Source organism: Haliotis cracherodii, unplaced genomic scaffold (genome assembly GCF_022045235.1).
Source record: "Haliotis cracherodii isolate W230 unplaced genomic scaffold, xgHalCrac1.p SCAF_10, whole genome shotgun sequence".
NCBI classification, from domain to species: domain Eukaryota; kingdom Metazoa; phylum Mollusca; class Gastropoda; order Lepetellida; family Haliotidae; genus Haliotis; species Haliotis cracherodii.
This window is the reverse complement of record NW_027266265.1, coordinates 27,280,038-27,306,423: the sequence shown is the minus strand read 5'-3', so window position 1 is coordinate 27,306,423 and position 26,386 is coordinate 27,280,038. Positions and strand designations below refer to the sequence as shown.

The window sequence follows — 26,386 nt, the reverse complement described above, 5'->3', positions numbered from 1 at the left end:
GTTAACATGTACAACCCGACATGCTGACAGGCACCATGATGACATAATATGATATGGCATCACCCACCACCTCACTACTGTCTCCCAGTGTCATGCTGAGTGTCCCCTGCTGGCCCACAACAGGAATATAAATGTCAAATAAAATGATGTCACTTAAAACAAATCTTTGTAACATGTTCCATTAGCAGGGTGTTTTACAAGCTGAATGTTGTCCCACACCGAGGGAGAGTTGAAGACCCTAACTCGAAACCCCTGCACACCCTGGTGGTGACACCAGCATCTCATCATCACCATCACAGTACAGACATGTTTAGGGCTGATGCTACATCACCATCACAGTATAGACATGTTTAGGGCTGATGCTACATCACCATCACGGTACAGACATGTAAAGGGCTGATGCTAATGAGACACAACAAATAGGATTGTTTAAAGTAAAGCAATGTCAAACAAGATGTGCATGTTTTCTGATAATGTACATTCTCAGTGCTCAATAATTGAGGCCAAGGACCACATTTACTTCTGACATCTCACAGCAGTCTGTGCCAAAAGCATATAAATCAAGGAGCCCAAACTTGGCAGCAGACTTCAGAATTATATGGATTATTATTACCTGAGTTTACTCCAGTTACTAGACCGAACTTACTTGACTATACTTGGGCTGCAGACAAGTGGTCACAGCATACTGTAGCAGGATTATCAGTGTTGGGAAGTGGTTCAAAAATGTAATCCATGGTCCGAAAAAGCTATGGATGATTGATTGTTGATGAATGATTGATCATGAACATTTATGAAAATTCACCTAAAATGAAAATCAATTTTTCTTAGCACCTTCACTCAGACCCAATAAAGAATGTAATTGAAATATTTTACTAGACCCAGCAAGACAAACACATCTCCTAGCTTAAAAGACTTAATTTTCAAAAAATACTTTATAACTTTATAATAATTATAATTTATGGAAACAAATGGAACACAGATTTTATGATTGCTTCTTTCAATATGAAACAAACCATCAATCAGTTGATTTTTGGAACAGACCGTGAGCAGCACACTTTATATTTTCTTCTTGTTTTGTTGTAAATTACTCAAATAGTAGTTTATATTTAGCCAGTATTAAAGTTGTGACAAGATGAGAAATGAGCCAGTCTATCATATTCAGGAGTTCTCTTGACACTGTAACATCACATGAATACTGAACACCGTACCCACAACAGTAAGCAGTGCTCAGCTATGTGTTTGTAATACTGTTTGAGAGGTTTTGTGTTACTCGCACCATGTTCAGTAAACCTGACACACAATTCTTGTTTTTATCTAGGATAATATGTCCAACATACAGAATTTAGAATTGGTGTGTAACCAGTTCTCATGAGCAGCTGTGTGCCTATCTTCCTTCATGGTATACACTTGGAAACCCTCACACCATGTTTCAGTAGTTCCTGAATAATATGATCTTGTTTTTGTAGTGCAACTTATCAATTATTAACAGTCTCAATAAAATTCTAAAATATAACAAGTATCGACTGTTAATGTGTAATACTGGCTCTTCAAGTTCAAATAACAAAGCATCACTTCCTCATCTTACTGGTAACACATATTGAACCTCAACACAAGACACTTTTTACAGTGTCTTATGTGTATTACATTGCAATGTTAATACCACTAGTCACCAAATATGACACTGATTTAATATTGGCCCAACAATCAAATACAACTATATGTCACGTTCCTGGTTACACCATTGGAGACAGTATGCTTGATACACTGAAAAGCAAAAGCTGTTTTATTTTCAAAACTTTCAGTTTGTGCAATTACACATTATCCTTGGTAACCAGGCAGCTGCTCCATGATGGTGTACAGTACTAAAACAGCCCCTGGTGGTCACACTCTACATGGCCCTCCCATACATTGTGATGCAGACCCAACTACAACAGAATGGTAGAGACAGTACGTGGCATGATGTGCTACAGGCAAAGTGGCCAAGTAAACAACCTGCACATTTCACAGACCATCCGATGGTGGAGTTCTGGCAATGTGCATCAACTATGAGTGTGAGAAAAGCATCATATTGCTCTTAAACCCACTTCTATCTTTGATGATTTGATTTTATAAGCAGTTGATGTCAATGAAATGTTAGACAAATTCCTGGTGTCAGCTGCTGACACGCCTGGTATGAAACTGTGCACTGTGGACAGTATTAACCAAGCTTTGCAGAGATGGAGGTTCTGGGAAAGTTTTTTGTCAACTTGCTTTAGTAATATAACCAGCAAGTCATACAAATGTTTCATCCTTCCGTAACTATTCTGTAGGAAGGACTGATGGTTGTATAGGTTGATACAGGTATTTTGGGAAATATGATATCCTTTAGATGATGATGATGATCATTTATACATGTATATTTATTGCTTGTCAAACAATGTCCTCAGTACACTCCCCGACTTGGAGGAGGAATAGCTGAGCTTTGATGATGATAGTGCTTGTGAAGGTACATGTGATTGAAGTATAAACATTCAGACCACTGAGCTTGATTTACACTCATCTTGTATACTTCACTGTATTTCTTGAATCCTAAGCCAATACTAATCAACATTAAAGGGGAGGTAACTGCTATGGGTATGTATGCTATGTTTATGGTCACACTTATTCCTGTCATAGCTGCACAGGTTCCATGGTTTGATTGCTGACTGCTGTCTTCACACTGATTGGCCATATAATTGCCACTGTATACTATAGCTGCTATAAGTATTGCTGTCTTCACACTGATTGGCCATATAATTGCCACAAGTATTGCTGTCTTCAATATCCACATTGAACATTCTTTCACTGAACCACCTTGCTCATTGAAGAACAAATATTGGTTTACACTTTGGCTGTGAACATGATGAGAAGAAGGTAAGAAATTGAAGTTAACAGTTTTGTTACTCATACTGAACATGTTGAATGAATGTTTGTCATCAATATTATTTATAGTCAGGAATAGTTTATTTTAAATAGCGACCATTTTACCAGCTTTCAGTCTTTGTAAACAAGTACATTTTATTAGAGTAATATTTCAAGATTATGAAAGGAGGTGACTGAAACACATGTATGTTTTAGTAGCAAATTAGATTTAGAAAGTTCTTTGTACAAATCACATACAGTTTTTTTACTATGCATTTTGTCGAAAGGTCCTTCTGTTGTAACCTTAATGTTAACAGTAAAAGATTTAGGGTATGCCTGCCAAGATTCCAACAGGAAGCAAACCTTAAGGGCCCCAGGACCACCCCTTCTTTTCCCCTGATAACACTTACCAATCAAAGCCAGAAGTGCTAGCAGAGGACTCCTACCCACAGTGAGCAGCTAACAGTGTCTGTTCTCTCTCCTCAGGGAAATACAACTAATACATGAACAGTTAACATCAAAATAGCCATGAAATTCTTGCTTTTCTGTATTTTGTATCTCCAAACTGCAATCATACATTTAGTTTGAGGGCCCACCATGATTTCGTTTTACTAAAACAGAATCCCACATGACCTAGGTTGAAAGATCTATCGTCAGGTCACATGTAGTCTTTATTATCTGCTAAAATGTTGATGTTAGAGTAATTTCACAAGTTCTCACACAGAATAGGCCAGATGTTTTACCCAAGAAAATGGCTACTATACATAGCTCTTCCTTTTGGATTGCAAATCCTCAACCATGCCCCTACATCCAAGAAAAGGCAAAGATGACACCCCCAAACACCTTCAGATGGGAGGAGACAGCACTGAAAGTTGTAAAACGACTGGGGAAAACTCTACCGACTGAACCAGTTTCAGTTGTCAGTTTCTCTGATAGATTATGTCATACTGAGACATTGTCAAAACAAAACTTTGTACTCAGTTTTTGTAAGTCATCTTGTGGTATCTTTTGACACCCGAAATTCAAAAAATATTCTGATTTTAAATGTAAACAAGATTCAATTACATTGATTTGAGACTTGACCTTTGAGGGGGGATCCCAATTTATGAACGATGAAAAGTGGATTTTTTTGACAGGTTTGCAGTTCCTTTGGAACACTCAGAGGCCATATATCAGTATATGGTCTCTGAGAACACTAAACTAAACAAAATGGATAATAAACTTTAGTAAGTATGTTTGCTCCAAGTAAATGTATACCAGTTTGACAGTAGCATAAGATAGATATTCTAATTGCCTGTGTTAAACCAAATGTTCCAACTTTAACGTCTATCAGCAACTAAGATGGGGGGGACCTTAGCAGTGTTCCAATCTTTCTCCAGATTTATGGTTAGAAAGAATGATTCATTCCATCATTATCTGCATCATCAGAAACTGCATCTGTCATGTCGTTACTCACATGTCAGGGCAAGGTTAATTTTGAGGACATTCACAAATGCATTGTAACAAAATTGTACATGACCAGGTAGTATATCAGCCTGACCTTCCTGTGTAGACATTTAAGGTGTTTTGTCCACAATGATTTGTACATGGTCTTAAATGAGGAAATAACCTACCTTGACAGTCAACCTGATTTCCATTCTCCATTGTATGACATATTGATATATATTCTGGACCCTTTCACCACCATAGTTTTCTTTCAAAAGTCATGTCCCCATCTCCATCACCACCTTATCACAGACTTTCACTAGCTCAATGAGTCAACTAATCCAAACGTGTCTTCAGACTGCGAGGTCTGCAGATATCCACATTCAAAACTGAGACCTTGTACGTGCAAGCCCTTGATGTATTTAGCCTAATCAGAAGGCTGTTTAGAGTGAACTTTTGGGTGAAAACAAAGTTTTCCTGTGTATTAAGACAGTGGAAGGGAAGTCTGTATGATACAAAACTTTCCCAATTACATGTATATTGGTGTACAGGTGATATTGCTGGTTGTATCACTGAGGAAAGAATAGTGTAATTTGAGTAGACGGATAATTTTATTACATATCTTCCCGAGGCAAGTGAGTTAACTGACAATTTCCACCCTTGCCGAACTAAGCTGGTATTATGGAGTTACATTTTGGTTGGACTAATGAGTCTATGCATAGTCCAATCACAGTCGCGCAATGAAATCGAAATCCAGTTCGTAAACTGTCATGCAGATTTCGGTCGATTGCAGGATTTGTAAAGCATGTGCACCACTAACTTGTTGTCAACAGATATTTTCCAAATCTTTTCATGTTTTTAATCAAGGTGCTCATGGGATTTGATGCATTTCGCGATGTAAGACCCCTTTTATCACAATATAGATATTGATTATCAGTCAGATTGTCTTGACTGGGCGCCGCCATTTTGTTTGAAGCAAATGCAAGTGATACTAGAGATGGCATCTGATTGTTCCATAGGAGAGACATAGAAGGGACATAATTTATAATAGCCACTGGTGGCGCTTACAATTGTGCCCAGGTATTCCAGCCTAGTTCGGCAAGGAGACTGGACTTTTATAGTCGGTTAACTCTCTTGCCTCGGGAAGATGTGTTGGCAGATGGTACGGTATTTATCATCCTAGATAGCTGAGGATGAACACCACCAAAACACAACAATATTCATAGGAGACATTTCAATAAATGATGAATTGGAAATTTCTTTTACAATGATACTAATTGATGTCAATGATCAAGCTAAAAATCACTTTCTACCTCTCATTAAAGACATTTGCAACAAACCAATTCAAGAAATATAACCCTAAATTTTAAAGATACAAATTGAAGAAAAGGAATTATCATGTGCAACTTTGCTGTTGAACTCTGGACTAAGTTGACACACTAAAAGTTTCCAAGACAGTTAAATTCTTATCAGTATCACATTAAAAACAACGTAGAAGCACAACTGTAATAATTTGATCAAGACACAACTAAACTTTTTATAGCACACCATAATTGATCAGTTTTATTGGGCACTCATGGAAACAAATTATGTTTGTCTAAGATTTGTGAAATGGTTAAATTTTGTTAGATATCTTTTGTTACTACCTTTGTGTAGTGTGTGAAAATGTGACTCATGACAAGTAAGTTGCATCTCTATGTCACACCAAACTTGAACAGGTCCCTAGGACACACACTGCCAAAACAATGTTTTGCTCTTTTGCTCTATCTTCTGTATTGTGTGACAATCTACAGTATTACAACAAGTATACTGGATCTCAATGATATATTGACTTGCCCTATACATAGGCTATGGGAACAACAGAGATATTGCATGGTGTTCTTAGTAAATATATTCAAAATGTTCTAGCATGGCTTCAGTAGATTAAGTCATCTAAGTTTCCAATGAAGCCCTATACTTTAGCACAGTTGAGTGCACACAATGATGGGTGATATCTTGTTGTCTTGCTATCATTAGTGGACATGAAATAAGAAATCTTGTTATGTATGACAGCAGTCTTACTGTTAACTGGGAATTTGGTCCATTAGCCTAAATGGGTACTGGATCACTAATGGACCCTGGCGACATTATGATGGAAGAAAATGCCAGGTTCTGTCTTTGCCTGCAGAATGAGTTCCAATATTAACGTGCGACTGAGAACATGCCACACTGGGCACACAGACTAGGTTAACAGATGTCAGTATTCTTGCCAACTTGATTGCACTACAATTTTACTTTCAGTGACAACAAGCAATGTGATGTGTGCCAATGTGCAGTGGGTAGTAAATATATGCAGAGACATACCCTCGACGTCCACCTTCCATGCTGCTTCAGACAGTACACTCTGAGCGTAGAGTCCCTGGATCAGGTTGTTGCCTCTCTCTACACTCTGGCAGAATGGTTACTTGGCAGGGGGCAGACTGTCGTGGATCTCATGAACTTCATTAATGAAACAGATCTGATTCAATGGGAATATGACATTGACAATACATCCCGGTCACAGTTGATTGCAGTCAGCCGACAACAGTTCTGGAAGGTTCCTGGTGTTTTCACATTTCTACCACTGAACTCACCAGCCCTATGTGCTCACTGGAGGGTTGTGGGGAGACTCCTGTCACTGCTTTCCACTGAGGAACATGAGATGTTCAAGAACCTTATCACTGATACAGAGTCAAGTCAAGTAGAGCCTATGTTCTTGTCGACCATTGATGATGATGATGATGATGATGATGATGATGATGATGAAGAGAAGGAGGAGGAGGATATTCCGCTTGGTTTCGATGCATACTTCAACTTTGAACGTCTCCAGCATCTGCAGTGTGGGGCCAACTACCCGATGAAGGAAGTCCTAGATGCTGCTCCTGAAGCTTCTCCTGGGTCAGAGGTTTACCTTCTGGGTGCTGTTGTCTCCTACTGTGACCCACAGTCATGGCCAGATCCATTGCCCAAGGAAGCTTCCTGTCTCACAGCTGTCGGTGTCTACCCATCCAAGGTGGAACAACTAAGTCAGGAAAAATTACAGAGACTAAAACAACTTTTATGGGATGACGAAATATATGCTTTTGGTGAGATAGGCTTGGATTTTAGGATGGCACAAGACCAGTGGGAGTTGCAGATCCAAGCTCTGAAGAAGCTGCTGCAAGTTGCTGTACCCAGCAAGCCAATCATCATTAACCTGTGGGGATCAAGTACAGACCTGTATTACCATGAAGTGTCATCCATCTGCTTTGATTTGGCCCGCACGTACCTCCACCCACAACAACCTCTGTGTCTCCAAAATTTCTGTGGAACACAGATGATTGTGGATAGCTGGATGAGTCATTTCAGCAATGTCTACTTTGGATTCTCTTTAGCAATTGTAAATTTTGATGAAAATCAGAATCAGGCTGTCCAGTCCCTGCAGAGGAGTCAGATTCTGCTGGGGACCAGCGCCCCCGACCACCCACCTGATGGCTTGAGACTGAACAGTCCTCGCCTCCTTAGAAAGGTGGCCCAAGTCATGTCCAACATACGGTTCACATCAACAAGACGTATCCTCCAGCAAACAAAGAACAATGCTCTTCGTCTGTATGACCAGATGTAGCAGTGGACAGTCAGTCATACCTGTGTCATCCTTGATAAGGTCATGTTATCCAGTTTTACCACATTATGCATTACACTATTTTGTTATGTTTAGTTTTTGTATGATACTGTTTTTTGTCATGCAATGAACTTTTCCTGGTTTAAAATACAAGTGTTTGTTGGTTTGTTTATGATCTGAAAGGTCTTTTATTTCCTGTTACATCATCATGACCTTCATCTATTGACTTAGTACATGACAGAAATTAGGTCTATTCTTGCTCATCATTGATAGTGATAGCACACTCTTATCAAAGGGATTTCTTTGAACGTTATTAGAATATTCATTCTTATTGCTTGAGAGGTTTTAATTCTTAAATATTGTATTAAGGATGTTAGCATCTGTCAAATTTATATGTCTTAAGCTTAAGCTTCTTGGTTGTCCTCGTTGACTTTTTGCCTGAATGGTCTGGATGTACCTTTGGCATTTTTTGTTTTCCCTTACTAGTCACCAGTGACCATATGTTTTCATTGGTGTCCTTTAAGTTTGTTATATATGTGCAGTAGTTACAATTGCCCCTCTTGGTCCCTTCAGCAGAAGCTGCAGATATAGTCATCAGATTTGCAGCTGCTGTGATTGGGACTAGATTTATGGGATCTGTCATTTTGGTCAGTACTGTTTTATGTTTGTTTTGAAATCAGAACACCGGAGAAGGGACACCTGGATTACACTGATAATATCTCTCCATGTTTTCCAAAGCGTGCCCCTCTGAAGTCATTAGACATAGTCATGTTAGCAAATCATTCATGACATTTCTTTCAAAGCCAGTAGTCAGTCATCATGGACAGGCCTTACACAAATGTTTCACCATATAAACTTCTTTGGCCATGACCATAAATACAAAGCATGAGAAATAGATCCTTCAACTTCTCCTCAAAATCAGTAGTGAGGGAATATTTTATTTCTGATGATTCTTCCACTGGCCTCACCCTAAAGTTAGAGTTGGTTTCCTTGGTCTCCATTTTAGAAATATTATTTGATTATTTGACCATAAATGTTGCATATTTATATTCATAAAGTGATGAAAATAGTCAGCCCTTACATAACGATTACTTTTTTCTGCATTTCACATTTGCCCTGTAAAGGCTGTAATTTCCTATTTATTTGGCAAAAACACATGAAAAGGATATGTATTATTTTTCAAAACACTTCCCAGTGAATGAATGAGAAACTGTTCATCTATGATACAGATGTACTACCAATTGTGTCTTCAAGCATGTTGAGGCCTATTTCACATGCATTTTGCTGGGTACCTATCTGCTATGTTTAGTGGATGCTGCTGGAGAGCAGCACATGATAGTGTGACTACTTGGAAATAGGATGAATAAACCAATCATGACCACTAAAAATGACCCTCCATGCATTTGTATAGTTAGGTATGACGAAACCTGGAAATTAGATGCTCAGATATCAAGGCAGTTCATGATGACATGCGACATCCTCATCAGTTACTTCCGCATGGGACACGTTTCAAACAACATGTAGTATTTTAACATTTACTTAACATCAATTTATGAAAAAGACTACCACAGACCACTGTGTTCGTGGGAGAAGCATGCCTCCCAACCACAGCCTATAAACCCCAACCTCCATCCCAAACACACACACACTTCATCCCTTTGTCTGTTGTCCAAATGTATCTAGTTACACTACAGTAAGTGGATGATACATAATGAAGGTAACACTTTTGGGGGGTAATATGGTTTAGAAGGCATACATCTGGTTTCTGAGATGAATACCTGAAATTTATATTTGTGAACCATTTTGCAGGAACATCAGATTTTTAATGACTATCAGTTTTGAAATGGAAGGACCGTTTACATGATTTCACAAAGTAAGTGAAGGAATCATTTATTACTTGGTGTCCCAATGGACTGGTGCTATGTAATGTCCAGAAGCTAATGTTTGTGTGAATGATGTTGTGCACCTCACCACCAGGATGGACAGGCAACATGGTCAGTAGTTGTGCATAGAAGCCAGACTGCAGTGGTCTGTAGTAGCATGGTCAGTGTGTCTGTTAGTTTGTGTAGCTCTCAACTATCCAGAAATAAAACAGTATTGATTAGCAACAACTGTGTTGTACTCATTCAGTCATTTTGATGATCTGATACTTCTGTTACATTAAGGTTGTATCATTCGTTCATGAAGAGGTGAACCAGCAATCTGTCATCACGGTCGCACACTTGGTTCTCGAGTGAAGCCATTTCATATTTCTTACTTTTTTATGCAATTTTCATTGGCATTTGTCATGCGATTTACTGCTATTGAAATGCTAGGCTGACAGAGTATCCATGATGCAGAGTGATACACCCACACAAGGATAGTCTTTCAGTAGTGTTATGTTGCACCAGGACAATGGGATGTTTGCTAGTCACATTGACATCCTGAGTTTGATTCCCCTCATTGGTACAATCTAAGCCCATGCTTGATGCTGCTGTTTGAGTGCAGTGGTGCAAAGGTGGCTCTAAACCCATGCTGGACCAGACAATCCAGTGATTGAAATTGTGAGCAACGATCAATGTCGTCTGGGTACGATGACTCACAATCAGCCAAGTCACCAAGCCTGACCACCCTACCAATATACTTGTCCTTACGTCCAGCAGAGGTTGCTGGGACCTATTGTAACCCAGAATTTCCACAGGTACAGTTATGTGAAATCATCAAGTTTAGAGATTGCAGAGAACTGTATGGACTGTGTGGATGTATGTATTATGTAACAGCAGAGATGGAAACATTTGCCCTCCTCACCTCATGAGATAAACTCATTATGCTTATGGTGGATGTATTTACTGTTAGTAAACAACCTCTTGTATACCAGCATTTTCATGTTTTGCCAGAATGCACTGTCTGGTATGTGTCATAACTGTATGGTCTGTATCCCACACACTTTGTATTTGTAAATGTTGAAGAAGATCTTTATGTGTCAAAGTTGAGCTGACAATGATATTGGTAACACCTGTTCCTGGATTTCCATGTTTGTGGGTGCCTGGCTTGTACACCCTGTAGCAAATATACACAGCCTTCTGCTGGCCTCTTCCTTGCTTCACAATGTAGCTGCAGTTACCTCCCCTGGGCATTGTGAATTACCTGTTGATACCAGAACTAAACCCTACAGGTAAATACTGCACTGTTGAAACAACTGCTAGCAGTTGTGTTATGTTTTGACCTATACTAACCATTGACTGCAGCATGTTGAGAAATGCATTTAACATTGTTTATGTATTGCTTGTGCTACTAATCTTTGAACTCAGATGATATCCCAGCAATATGTTGTATAGGATGTTACAGAAAAAAAAAAAAATCTTAATGCTGAAATGTACCCCAACTGACCACATAAAGTGGCTGGCAAATATATATTTAAAGGTGTAACGTAATAGATTGTTGTTAGAAAGTGCATGGCAGCTGTACTGTCAATATGAAATGTACAGCAATGATAGATTTAACTGTGGTTTGGCCTACCGGAAGTCTCTTGAGGAATCAGATCTGCACACTTTTGATTGGCCTTGTCAAGTATGTCAATGGCTTCCCTGCTGTGCATTGTCCACAGGTAATTTCTGTAGTATGACGCCGACCCCTTAGGCATGGTCAGAGAGATCTGCTTGTTTGGTTGATATTGCTGAAATGTGCACCCAAAGCCATCAGGAATGTCATATTAAGTATGCCCCCTTTATAGTCCCGAGGAATCTTATTGATACTCTCATCACTTGCTTATAGGTCAAGGTCTTTCTCAAGGTTATGACCTTGACAAAAGGTTCTGGGATTACTAAAGAAGCATTTAGAGTAGGTCATTTATGGTGTGACTGCAAGTTGAACAGATTTTAGGAGACATCTACAAAAGGACAAGGTGACAATGAAGGTTGTAGTGCCAAATTTGCAACCATAATTTACTATGTTTCCCCAGCACATATATTACTCAACTTTTCATGCTGTGGTTAACTGACTTGATAAATTAGATATACCGGTATCTTATGATGACTTGAGATGCCAAACTTATCTGAAGCGGTCACTTTTTGAAGTGCATAGGACTTTCAAGAAATGCTAGCGGTAGTGCAGTAACCATGGAAAGCAAGTGTTGCCCAGCCCAGAAGTGCATTTAACATCCTTATAAACTAGAAACATAGAACCTACAGGTACGTACTGATGATACAATGGGGATACAATGGGAATATAATCTCAGGTCAGAAGGTGTGTGATCCAACCATACATTAATTTAGATTTCTTGAATAGGGGGCAAGTTACATTTAGTTCGAGGTTGTTTGAGGTTGTGTGCATTAGCTCACCCTAACCTGAAACAATGCAGTCAGATTTGAAGAAGTGAAGTTTGTATGTAATGATTTCTGAGGCACTGAAGTGACTGCTTCTGCTTTTGCACATTTATGCAAACGCTTGTTCCGTTTACTGTTAGGAAAAATACCAACTGTGTAATCAAGTTTGTAATGGTGAATCAAAACCAGGAAATAATATTTTAAAAATGTTGAGTTTAGAATTAATTGGAAACATTGACAGCTTGTTGATGAAATAAGAAGCCCTAAATTGAAACAACAGTAAACATGGTACCGGTATATTTCCATTGTTACATGCCAGCTCTGTTATTCTTGTTGTTGTTTCTTTGAAATCACAGAAGCATGATCACAGCAGACGTCAGTTGGATTGAAACATGTTTACCATTGCTGGCATGAATAGGGTGGGATACAAGTTGAGACAGCTTAGCATAGTCACCTTCTTCCTGTTAGGAGAGAGTCGTGTGTAGGCTGGGACATTTTGTACACAGAAACAAGGATTTACAATAAATGCATTGACGCACTCCTGTAGTGTTCTGTGTTCTGTGCAATGTGATAATGTATGTTCAGGATATGGTCTGCATGTTGTTATGCATTGGCGTTGTAATAGATTGTGACTTAAAGAAACATGACTTGCCTAAGCTTAGCACAGAGACCATATACCCAGGGACAGGCCTCTGCAGTATGTTATCATTAATGATCACTGCCGTGCCCATGAGTGGAACTGATGCATTAGGACACCCTGCTGCTTTTCTCTGGCAGCCGTAAAGATGCACAACACGTGCAGATGTTCTTTTCTGAGGACTTCCTTATTCTAGTAAACAATCTTACACAAGCTTGAATGTAAGAGAGATGTTCCCTTCACTTCCCCTCAGGCTGACAATTACACTTATATTTCGAGTATAAGCCTAAGTAAAAAACTATATCGTATTGCTTCAGGGGAACAAACACAAGATTGATAACAAACTTGGTCAATGAAAATGTGAAAATTGCAATTAAACATCACTAGGCCTCATGATTTGCCATTTCAATTATATTTCCTGTCCTGCTTGGCATTGTTTTTAAGGTTTCTGTGTGTATTTATCTTGTAAACTAAGGCGGAAATAGCTATGTACACACATTGTCTCCCGACTATTTTTTTCCAGCAATGGTATATTCCAATATTGGGTTTATTTTGTTGCAGCTTTATAAATTAATAATATATATTATAATAATAACCATAAGCGTAGCACTTCAATATACAGAAAGAAAAATAATTATGTATGGAACAGTTTGGTGGGTCACTGTTAAAGCCTTCCCATGTGTTTGCTAATATAATCGCGAAAAGAATATGATGAAATGTGGGAGTAGTAGCTTGTAGTGCAGGATTCTTGGGTAGAACTGACCCTGATTTGTTAAACTCTGTACTTGAAATGGGCAACACTGAGAAGTAGGAGGGACTTGGGTGACCTGACTCTGGCTGCTGCACAAATTGCTGTTGCTTAGGAAAACACCCTGAGGTTTGCATGAATGCTGGTCACTAGTATCATTGACTCACTCACTGACTCATTTATTTGACCACTCACTCACTCTTGTTGGAACAAGCAATAACAGCTTCACAAAAACATTTCTTGCTAGTGTGGAGAAACAATGAGCGGCATGTGATTGATATCAAGGTTATTCAGATTGTGTGTTGACCTTCCAGTGTACAAACTGTGTCTGTGAAGTAGGTTTCATAATGAGCTGTGTTTGTGCCCCACCAGGAGACGAGCCCTGGCCCTGGTGAACCTGTACACACCTAAACAGGAAGTCGTGCGGATAGCCAGGCAAGCGGCGCAGGCCAAGTGGGACATCAACTGCATCCAGTTCAACCCCCATGCCTGCAAAGCCAACATGTTTGTAACTGCTGTAAGTGATAGGTTCTTAGTGTTTGTAACTGCTGTAAGTGATAGGGTCTTAGTGTTTGTAACTGCTGTAAGTGATAGGGTCTTAGTGTTTGTAACTGCTGTAAGTGATAGGGTCTTAGTGTTTGTAACTGCTGTAAGTGATAGGGTCTTAGTGTTTGTAACTGCTGTAAGTGATAGGGTCTTAGTGTTTGTAACTGCTGTAAGTGATAGGGTCTTGATGTTTGTAACTGCTGTAAGTGATAGAGTCTTAGTGTTTGTAACTGCTGTAAGTGATAGGGTCTTGATGTTTGTAACTGCTGTAAGTGATAGGGTCTTAGTGTTTGTAACTGCTGTAAGTGATAGGTTCTTAGTGTTTGTAACTGCTGTAAGTGATAGGGTCTTAGTGTTTGTAACTGCTGTAAGTGATAGGGTCTTAGTGTTTGTAACTGCTGTAAGTGATAGGTTCTTAGTGTTTGTAACTGCTGTAAGTGATAGGGTCTTAGTGTTTGTAACTGCTGTAAGTGATAGGGTCTTAGTGTTTGTAACTGTTGTAAGTGATAGGGTCTTAGTGTTTGTAACTGCTGTAAGTGATAGGGTCTTAGTGTTTGTAACTGCTGTAAGCGATAGGGTCTTGATGTTTGTAACTGCTGTATGTGATAGGGTCTTAGTGTTTGTAACTGCTGTAAGTGATAGGGTCTTAGTGTTTGTAACTGGTCACAGTCGTGTCATGAAAACTTGTTCACTGATTTCTCATGCACAACTACACATGGAAATGTAAGGTTTGTCCTTGAATCTTATACTTCTTTGTTCAATACTTGCATGTGTGCATAATTATAATGATAATAATAATGGGCCATTTATGATGCACATATTTCCACACCATGCAGGGGAATGCTCAAAGTTCTATTATTGCCTGGTCATTGGATCAGTTCTTTAGTTTGGGGCAGGACCGAAGCCCAAGGAATTCCCAGGAGCCAAGCTGCCAAAATGTGGTCACCCATTCAAGGACTCTCCGTGACCGATGTTGTTTAACTTCACCTGATTTGTCACATGTGTGCTGTGCACAGGACCACGTACCACGTATATGCATAATGTATGTCGATTGTAATGAAACATGTCTAATGGTTGTTTTGGAGGCATAATTTGATTTGTCCCAATTTATGACTTACATGGCACCAAAAGTAAAGCACATGTGGAAAGGTGATGTTTGAGTGCATGTTTCAGAGCAACCAGCGCCTGGAGGTGCTGCAGCTTAGTGGAGGCAACACAGAACACAGATGCTCCCTGAAGGCCCACACCAGGACAGTCAGGTACTGCTGCCATGGCGTCAGTCAGTCTGTGTGTACTACCAGTTATATGTCCCGCTATGGAATTTTACACAGCCAATTGACTACAAGTCATGAACCTATTATGCTTCTTGATAGCCAAATCACTTTCCTCCAAATGCACCTACTTCATTTCACTGAAAGCTTATTTTGAAAAAGGAATCCATTTTTGAGAAGGATGCAGTCTTGTCTTCCCAAACTCCCATTGGTTTTCATGTCCCTATTAGCTCCTTACCTAAACTCGTGAGTTTCACCTATGGGATAATCGTTTGGGAGGTTTTTATGAATAACACTGCAGAAGAAAACAATGGTGTGACTCAGCAATTTACTGATGCATAGATTTACTGAAGTTACTTGCGAGTCCTTCGAGACAAATACTTAAATACTTCAGCAAAGAAATGTACCTGTTTCATCCATAATCACATAGTACAAGGTCAGAGTATTGTTTGAAAATTATGACCAGTTTGGAAGCTCTTACACGTCAACATATTTCGAATGGTCGATACTAAAAACGTAACCACTTCCACTCTAGGAGAAAAGAATTGTTTTGCCAAAAGGCGGTCTATCTATGTTATTGCTGACCATGTTGAGTTAGTGGATGTGTTTGTTTGCAGTGATGTGGACTGGTCTCCATTTGATGTGAATCAGCTGACGTCCTGTTCCGTGGACACATACACCTATCTGTGGGACATCAGGTAAACAAACTGACGTCATCGTACGCTGATGCTGCTCACGCATTGTGTAACCCTGGCCCATGCTTGAGTGTTAACGGACAGCGGATACAGCGGGAATATTAGGGACTGTTGCAGTCAAGCATTATAGCATCTCTCGCTTACAGTACCTTCTGTTTGCTTTTGTGATGGAGCATTTCAGAATACTGTGTTTGGCCATAGATCTGATTTGTTCAAAACATGTGAAGTTTTGAATTTAATTGTGTGTAAACCATGTTCAATATTAGGACCAGCAAATGCTCAAAGAATACTTGTTGAAAGTGATGTGTTTTCTGTTTTTCAGGGATCCAAAGAAGCCAGCTGCCACTTTCCAAAGTGTTGGTGAGAGAAACTTTTTTTTAGTTTCTATTCTTTTTATGACCACAATTTTCTGCAACACATCTTTCTGAGTTGGCATATGAAGTGTAGAGACTAGACTGATTAGGCTGTCATGACATGACTCAAAGACTCAAAACAGTAGTTTACAGGATTTGAGTGTTATGCAAATGTATATAGTTATAGTGGTTATTAAATAGAGGGAATTTCCATCCACAACTATCTGAAATATCTTTGTATCTGTTTGTTTTGTCTGCCCGCAGCTGGTGCATCTCAAGTGAAGTGGAACAAAGTGGTGAACAACATGTTTGCTACAACACACGAGGGGGACATCAGGATATGGGACCCTAGGGTGAGTACACGAGGGGGACATCAGGATATGGGACCCCAGGGTGAGTACACAAGGGGGACATCAGGATATGGGACCCTAGGGTGAGTACACGAGGGGGACATCAGGATATGGGACCCTAGAGTGAGTACACGAGGGGGACATCAGGATATGGGACCCTAGGGTGAGTACACGAGGGGGACATCAGGATATGGGACCCTAGGGTGAGTACACGAGGGGGACATCAGGATATGGGACCCTAGGGTGAGTACACGAGGGGGACATCAGGATATGGGACCCTAGGGTGACTACCGGTGTGGGGACATCAGGATATGGGACCTTAGGGTGAGTACAGGTGTCAGGACATCAGAATATCGGACCTTAGGGTGAGTACATGTGTCGGGACATCAGGATATGGGACCCTAGGGTGAGTACAGGTGTGGGAACATCAGGATATGGGACCTTAGGGTGAGTACAGGTGTCGGTACATCAGGATATGGGACCTTAGGGTGAGTACAGGTGTGGGTGTGGGGACAGCAGGATATGGGACCCTAGGGTGAGTACATGAGGGGGATATCAGGATATGGGACCCTAGAGTGAGTACAGGTGTGGGTGGGGTGACATCAGGATATGGGACCCTAGGGTGAATACAGGTGTGGGTTGGGGGACAGCAGGTTGTGGGACCTGAGGATGAGTCCAATGTTTTTTGAGTGGGTTGTCGACCTGGATTAAGGAAACCCGGATACTAGCCCTTAAACATTCTCTAACCTCTATCTGTATATATTATTGGTTAAGAATGACTACCGAGTGACAAAGACGTAATTTTCTATGAACATTAGCTTCTGTGGTGATTTGACTGTCAAATCAACTGTTTCAAAGAGGGGTGATTATTGTGATTTGATACCTCTGATTGACCAATCAAAATCGAGTAATATCCAAATTCAGGATAGAATATTGATTCTTCTTTCTGTTTACAAATTCCTGGTGGGCAAAGACAATTCTGAAACCCTTCTCAAAATGAGATATTTATTTTGTTGAAATGATCTTCTCATTTTTTTCCAGAAAGGCAACACACCAATCCAGTATATTGCTGCTCATCTGTCGAAGATTCACGGTTTGGACTGGAATCCTAGCAACCAGTATAAACTGGTCACCGCCAGCCAGGACTGCTTTGTCAGGGTTTGTACTGACACTTGTCATTTGGTCCAAAGTAGTTTACTATAATTTATTTGAGATACAGTTTTGATAAGTATCACCTTGATCAGTTGAAATTCAAAGTGACAGATTTTTTTTTTAACTTTTATGTTAACCATCGGAACTAATTAAGAACTATTGAAAGTTCTGCATGTAGGGAACAATGATGTGTCCAGGTACTCAAGTCTTCATTGTTTCTGTTTGTAGTTTTGGGACTGCACCAATCACCGCCGGAGTGAATTTACTCTCAACACTGGGTCACCAGTGTGGAGGGCACGTCTCACGGTAAGACTTACCTGACAAATATTGTTTGTATTTATGTAACCGATTTTAGTGTGGAGGCAACATCAAAGGTCCAAGACTCTGGTTACGGGGTGAGAACGTTTTATTCCGGTCAATTAACACACCCTGAAACAATATATCATTCAATATATACAGCGTCATACAATATACTTGAGGCTTGAAAACAGTCCATTACACAAATTAGGTGAAACATAAATGACAGATCGTATGTCAATACAACAAGGGGAGATGACTCCTTGATTAACTCATATCTTTAAATGAAATATATATGACAGATATCTTAATGTAATACACATATTAAATGGAATAGATGTGATACTCAGTATCACAAAAACATACGAGAATGCAAAATAACATAGTTCCTACCCGGAGTATGGCACTAGGGTGCACACGACGTTCACCAAGCTCCGCCAAGCCAGATATACCAAGCGTACCTAAAATCCGTGTAAACAATATGCAACATTAATTCTACAGTAACTACAAATCAACATATCTATTATCATTACAAACACCTGGAACACATCAAAACAACTTAGGCTAAAATCACATTCGTACTTAACTTCACATATACACTATTCTTCCTCTCATATATGAAATCAGTCAGTCAATCAAACACTCAAACATGCAACAATTCACTCATAGGGAAAATATATTTACCTGAATGAATTATATGAGTTATTTGATAGTTTTTGTATCAATTCTATACTCCTAAATGCACTAAAACCTGACTAAAGTGTTATTTACATTTAGGTTAGATTTACCATTGTTAAGGTTGAATTTACTGGTTTTATTTATACCCACACAATACAAATATAACATATAAAGTGTACACACTCATAAACCAATGTAACAGATTAAACTAACCTGTGAGGTATTTGCATCTGTTTATGACTCCATTACAATCCTGATGGTGCAAAGGGTGAATGTGAAGTGCAGATTTGAATTAGGAAAGAGGGCAAGAGTTTGAATGATCCAATCGGTGTTCATTAAATCAGGCCACGTAATAATGTAGTAGTCCTACCTATCTACCCTTAATCATATTAGAATGAAACTAACTATAGAACTAATAATAGACTCAACCTTCTGTGTCCTTATAATTATAGTCTGTATCCAAAATGACCAAACCTGTTGATAGAAAAAATACATTCATTAGTTAAAATCGGAAATAATATACCTGCAATTCTTAAAGCAATTGTCATTATACAAATATCAATGCAATGCTTAAATGACCTAAAACTAATATTTACATAACTATATAATACAATAATATGTATCTGCCACATTTACAAGCCATCACACATCAAACAGACCCTCACCAAACAGTTTGATTAGAATAATAGCTTAACTCTAAACTCTGTAACCATTCAACAACTTAAAAATGATAATAAATGATGCATTTATGCGTTATCTCCCTTGACCAGCACACCTTTAGAAATCAGTACCACAACTTCTTGTGAGGATGATCTCTGAAAACTCTCAACATCGCTGGGCTTATTCATTGACATTGCATGTAGGGATGATAGATCACTGAGAGGAGCTTATGCATACTCAATGTTTCCCCAGTGTATCTGCCAATACAATATCACAAATGACATCATAGGCTATTGTGAAATGTATAGTGATTCACTCATTCACACATTGATTTAGTGATTCACTCACTCACTCACACATTGCTTTGGTGATTCACTCACTCATTCATACATTGCTTTAGTGATTCACTCACTCATTCACACATTGCTTTAGTGATTCACTCACTCATTCACACATTGCTTTAGCGATTCACTCACTCACACATTGCTTTAGCGATTCACTCACTCACTCACTCACACATTGCTTAAGTGATTCAGTCACTTGTTGTTTTGAGTGTCCATGACATGACCGTGTACTTTGTGCTGCACAGCCTTTCGGCAATGGCTTGATGACGGTGGTGGTGCCGCAGTTACGGAGAGGGGAGAACAAGCTGTACCTGTGGAACACCAGCAACCTCACGCAGCCCATACACACCTTCGTCGGACACAAGGATGTGGTGCTTGAGTTCCACTGGAGGAAACAGACAGAAGGTATGGGACACTTTGCTCGAACTACAGTGTCTGTAGACCAGTTTCTGTCGATCATTTGGATCCTGTTTGGGTGTCAGTATTGCTGTGCTCAATATTGTACAAGCAGAGGCTTATGTAGAACCAGGGGGAGGGGTGGAGTCGTCTGAGGCACCTCAATTCACTGTGCAGAGTTGCATCCCTTAGGTGGCACATCAGAAACCTGATTGTGGTTTTGGATCCAGGTTTGCCCCGATTATGTCTCTGTCATGCTCATAGGTTTCATCAAAGTGGTAACCGTCTGAGACCTGCACCACTTCGGGCTTTCCTCCCACATAAAGCTGACACGTTGTGATATAACTGGAATACTGTTCAAAAGCGGTGTTAAACCTCAATCACTCATTTAGATTGTCTGGCATGTTTCCATTCCTTCATTCCATCCACAGTTCTGTCAGTGAACTATTTAATCTTTGATATCTCTTTGTAAACCAGTGCATCACTGACACATCCACTGGGTGATTCCACAGTTTGTTGCAAAGTTGAGATATATGTTTACAGTATGTCTGTTTCCATCTGCCAAGACAATATTTGACCAGAAATATTCGCTTTTCATTACTTGCACACTATACAATCATTGAGGCTGGGGAAACATAACAGGCTTGCCTTTCTGCCTCCATGTCTGCCCACAGAGAGGAAGTTTGGTGCTTCCATGTCATGCCAAATGATGTTACAAGATGGTACTTGTTGTTACCCTGCCTGTCGCTCAACATTAAGGGGCTGACACACAAAACACACAATACACAACCAACAAACACACGCACGTGCACACACACATACGACCAACAAACACACGCACATGCACACACACATACAACCAACAAACACACGCACATGCACACACACATACGACCAACAAACACACGCACATGCACACACACATACAACCAACAAACACACGCACATGCACACACATACGACCAACAAACACACGCACATGCACACACACATACAACCAACAAACACATGCACATGCACACACACATACAACCAACAAACACACGCACATGCACACACACATACAACCAACAAACACATGCACATGCACACACACATACAACCAACAAACACACGCACATGCACACACACATACGACCAACAAACACACGCACATGCACACACACATACAACCAACAAACACACGCACATGCACACACACATACGACCAACAAACACACGCACATGCACACACACATACAACCAACAAACACACGCACATGCACACACACATATCACTTCAACTGTTTTTTATTCTGATACAGCTGAACATAACAGGGATGGTTACGTAAGTCAGAAAGAAAACACCATGTTTGCAGATCTTATCTTTCACTTTTGAGCCGGAATAAACCAAGAGAACATCTTATCTGTCTGAAATAATGAGGATGTTCTTTGTTCCTAGGTGTCCGTGACCAGCAACTTGTCACATGGTCACGTGACCAAAGTCTGCGAATCTGGCGGATCGACTCGGCTCTCCAGGAGGTTAGTCAGAGCTTGTGTACAGTGAAATTGCTGAAACATGAAATAGTGATACATGTTCAGTTTGAAGTTTTGGTGTCCTGAGCTGAAGGTTTACTGTAGTTAGGTACATGACATGACATGACATGACATGACATGACATGACATGACATTATATAGCCATGCCGTCCAGGAACAGTTGTGTGTGTATTTACATGATGTTTGTTCACTGGATGGGACCGCCTCCGTGGTCTAGTGGTCGAGCATCCACCCGGAAAGCGGGGGTTCGATCCCCAGCCATGTCATACCAAACACATACAAGATGGTATTTGTTGTTACCCTGCCTGGCTCTCGGGATTATGGAGCTACTGTTTCTGAGTTGGGTATATATGTTAAACTTCTACATGATATTTCATTGGGCTAACACTATTAAATCGGCATTTGTCCGGACTAGTACAAGCAGCCACACACACACACATGCATGCAACTCGCTATATAAGTGCAATAATCTTCGATGCGACGTTAACCCCCATTTCACATCACTCAGTGTTGAGCTTGCGGTCTAAGGTGCTTATTATGCTTCACTGCTGCGGAAATTGCGAGACGCTATCAAGCTTAAGAGGCGTGGCATGCTGACCAAGGGTGTCCGTCTCCTGCAAGACAATGCTCCAGTACACAACTCTCATGTTACCCAGACATAAGCGCGGTCCTGTGGCTATGAAATCCTTCCACATCCTCCTTACTCTCCTGACCTTGCACCATCTGACTTCCACCTCTTTCCAACCCTGAAGTCATTTTTGAAGGGAAAGCGTTTCACAGATGATGAAACACTGATTTCTGAAGTCAAGTCCTGGTTTGAGACAAGCGAGGTCTCCATAGTTGCATAAAACGATGGGAGAAGTGTGTAACTCTTGGTGGTTCCTATGTGGAGAAAGACTAATACCTATGCCAAGTTTCATTCCACTAGGTCCATCGGAAGTGGGTCAAGGGAAATCTTTAATGAACACCCCTCATAGCTGGACATGCACATACGTTGTAAGTGAAAGGAGCATTGCAGTTTCTGCTAGTACCTGGGGTACATTTCTGTAGTACCCAACACGACAACAACTCCTTCAACACAACTTGATGTTTGCAAAGAGAGAAGCACACATAAAATCTCCCAATCCAACAAATCATGTCCTTGTTCTTTTACAGTTAAACTTACTGAAATGTTGTATAGAACTTTAAGCTTGAAGTTAACTTTGACGTCCACTCAGTTTTCTTTCTCTGATTTGGGTGTTAGGTTTACTCTGTAATACCTCAGGCCCTAATGAGTTAATGATTAGATTCTCCTCCCTGGTCATCACCTTACTCCCCCCCTCCCATCATATTATCCACAGGTACCATAATCATGAAGTTAATGCCAAAAACATGGCCACTGCTCACATTAATAAAGTGATGCATGTTTATGTGGACATACTGGAGTATTTTGTCATGTCAGGTTCATTGCAAATTGGCGGAAACAGTGACATACATATCTAAGCTCACAATAAACAACGTAACTGAGTGCTAGATTGAGACAGTTCCTATCACTAAGTTCTGCGTCAAGTGTGGTCAGTTTGTTTACATCAGTTGATAAAGCAGGTATGACAGTTGTCGACTGTGTATGTTATCATTGTTCTTGATAGTCTTTTTAAATAATCTTTTAATTCCAAGCTTTATAATGCCCTCCACATAATGAACATGTCCAGTACAGCAACAGCCATGGTGGTGAATACATAGAGGTTATCACGCCAAGGCTCGCTAAATACAATGTATATTCCTAATGCAGGATATTTACCATCCCCAAACACACAAGCGTGATAACCTCTTTATCATATGATGTCATTCTTTAATTCTGTACTTGAAAATCGCTTTCCCTCTCTCACAAACGTTATCTAAACATTGCGAGTTTTCCTGGAATGCGCGCATTGATATTTCTTCCGTCACAGGGCAAGTAATGTGTCACTCAGACAGTGACAGTAGCAAATATAGTTCCAACTGAAATCTGTTTCTTATACACTGGCGATTCAACATATACGCAAAACAACAATTGTTTTCACTCGCATTTCGCGTCAATCCATCGGTCTGTCCGCTAGAGTATCTTCCCTTTGTCAAAGGGAAGCTACCCTAACCCTTGTCTTTGAGATGTCACGGCCACGTTCAGGCGTTGTTGACAGTCAGCCTGTCCTGTCATAACATTAAGAAGTGCAATCAGATGTACACTCAGCGAAAAAACGAAACAAGGTAACAATTCAACCATATTTCGGCCAAATACAACTATTTTAATTTGTGGAAAAGGTTTCAAGCCGCAGAGGTCTACAAGCACAGATATGGCTACTGATCCCGCTTGGCTAGGCCTAATGCCCTCGCAAAATTCTTTCGAAATTTATATCTCCAAAGTTGCCAAAACTTATAAAATGTCTTAGCAACATCAGACACTGATTTTAAGTATATTAGACTGTTCTTTTGATAATAATAGCAATTATCCCTGTAATTTATCCAGATTCCCGATGGTTAATTCTGACTCGAATGCTGAATGACGCCATGTTTGTTTATAAACAGTGAAAGTAGTCCCTACTTGACCTTTGATATTTGCATCTCTATCCGCATATGACCCCAACTGATATAGTTTTTATCCGTTGGCTTTATCCAGCCGAGAAACCTACCCATTATATGATAAATACGCGTACATTCACAGTATTGCACTAACTCATGTGACAACACCTGAACGGTCATCTGTGACCCGACCTATCTGCTTTGCATGTCTGTTTTTTAGAATTTCCTGATTTTGATTTCATGGAAGTTAGATCACATGTCAAGCAGTTGATGTTATATTTGTTAAGATTGCAAATGAGATTATTCAATCAAACTGCTGTCACTCCATGCTGTATCATGGCTTTCCAAGTCTACAGCCTTTTGTGTTATCGTTTACTGATTAGTTTTTATAGTTCAAACAAGGGGCTACACACATTAATGTCATGTCACAATTTGGGGCAGGAGTCGACACTCACATAATTTCCTGGCTTAGAGGGCCAATTGCTGTGTTCCTTCCCTTCCCCTGGACCTGATGACATACACCAGATGAACATGGTCCACCAAGCATTCTAGGAGGCAGTGTTCATTTACCCATGAACTTGTATCATGCACCATTCCAATATCGTGATGCCCTCGGTATATAACCTAGTCCAGTAAAATTGTTGGTGGAGTTTTGTGATTATATTATACATGGCCTACAAGCCAATTAGTGTTCTCAGCTGTAGAGGTTACTCAACATTCAACAGGACCTTCGGATGCATATTAACAAAAAAAAGGTCCTAACTCAGCCATTCTCCAAATCTGTTAGGCACATGCTGGTAATGAGAGGTGTATTTCCATATCTGTGGCAAAGGATCCATTATACATACGGACGTACACTATGTAGATATACTGTGATACACCAGAAGGTTTTTATATAATTGCCATGCATACTCCATTATGATGTGTAAACAACACGTGAACACTGCTTTAAATGTTTCCCTCAGTTTTGACCATCACCATGGAGATATTACTGTCTCCATGGAGACAGAGAAGCATGTCTTCCATGTCTCTTAAGGGCTGGCCTTGTCTGTGCTGTGTATAGGCTGGTTCTTCAGCCATGATTCAGACAGTCTGATGTAAAACAGTCAGATCCGACACTGATTTATTCAGACGTACAATCAAGGAATGACGGTCATTTTGAGATATACGAACACTCATTGCAAGATTAAAATCCAGTCAGATGCAATTCTCTGTGCAAATGTGGAATACTGTCACGTAATAAGCGCCCCGCTCTAATAAGCACCCATGGCGATATTTGCTAATATATTGGCTAGTGAACAATCCCAATTAGCACCCCTTCCGATCGATCAATGTACACAAGACTTATTTATTCTTGTATAATACGTGTGTTATATGCATCCTTAATTATGGGAAATTAAATTCTGGAAAAATATATCTGTCATATATAAACATTTCAGGCTGTCAGCATAAACCACGAAATTTACGATCTTTCAACTCTATTGTTGTTCACCAAAATAATATTCTAATAAGAGCCCCCTATTTCTAATTTTGAGAGCGCCCGGGGCGCTTATTATGTCAAATACGGAAATACGCTTCTGTCCTGGCTCAAACAGTCTCTTGTATGTGGATACAGCGTGATCGAGCTGCATGTAATTATGTTTTCTAGGTGGCTTTGTACAGCTTACGCATATCGAGGCAATTGTACATCCTGCAAAATTAAGCCTGCAGAGGAATAATCATGGTTTTAATTTTTATGATTTGTCTGGTAAGGTATAGAATGTTTGCATTATCTGAAAAGGTATATTCTCTTCTGTATCAGGTAAATGTATCAAATTGTGATGTACAAGTTTTAGGAACACAACTTGATGTAACCTAACACCTTGAACTGGTATGACCTTGGCTTAGTTGCCTGTGTTAAAAATCCCACAAAAAATATCATGAAAAGACGCGACTTATAACGCAGTCTGGTTCCTTT

At 39.9% G+C, this 26,386-nt stretch overlaps 1 protein-coding gene across 7 annotated transcripts in view; it reads left to right on the top strand.

The window, feature by feature from the left end:
- Nucleotides 1-26,386, top strand: part of LOC139454226 (GATOR2 complex protein WDR59-like) — an 81,429-nt gene that overhangs the window by 5,733 nt on the left and 49,310 nt on the right. For all 7 annotated transcript variants that reach the window (XM_071235814.1, XM_071235810.1, XM_071235812.1 and 4 more), the window contains exons 3-11: nucleotides 13,986-14,130; nucleotides 15,333-15,418; nucleotides 16,048-16,128; nucleotides 16,448-16,485; nucleotides 16,743-16,831; nucleotides 17,870-17,986; nucleotides 18,209-18,286; nucleotides 20,205-20,364; nucleotides 21,797-21,876. In XM_071235814.1, coding sequence (XP_071091915.1) covers nucleotides 13,986-14,130; nucleotides 15,333-15,418; nucleotides 16,048-16,128; nucleotides 16,448-16,485; nucleotides 16,743-16,831; nucleotides 17,870-17,986; nucleotides 18,209-18,286; nucleotides 20,205-20,364; nucleotides 21,797-21,876 — 874 coding nt within the window. The remainder of the gene's footprint in view (nucleotides 1-13,985; nucleotides 14,131-15,332; nucleotides 15,419-16,047; nucleotides 16,129-16,447; nucleotides 16,486-16,742; nucleotides 16,832-17,869; nucleotides 17,987-18,208; nucleotides 18,287-20,204; nucleotides 20,365-21,796; nucleotides 21,877-26,386) is intronic.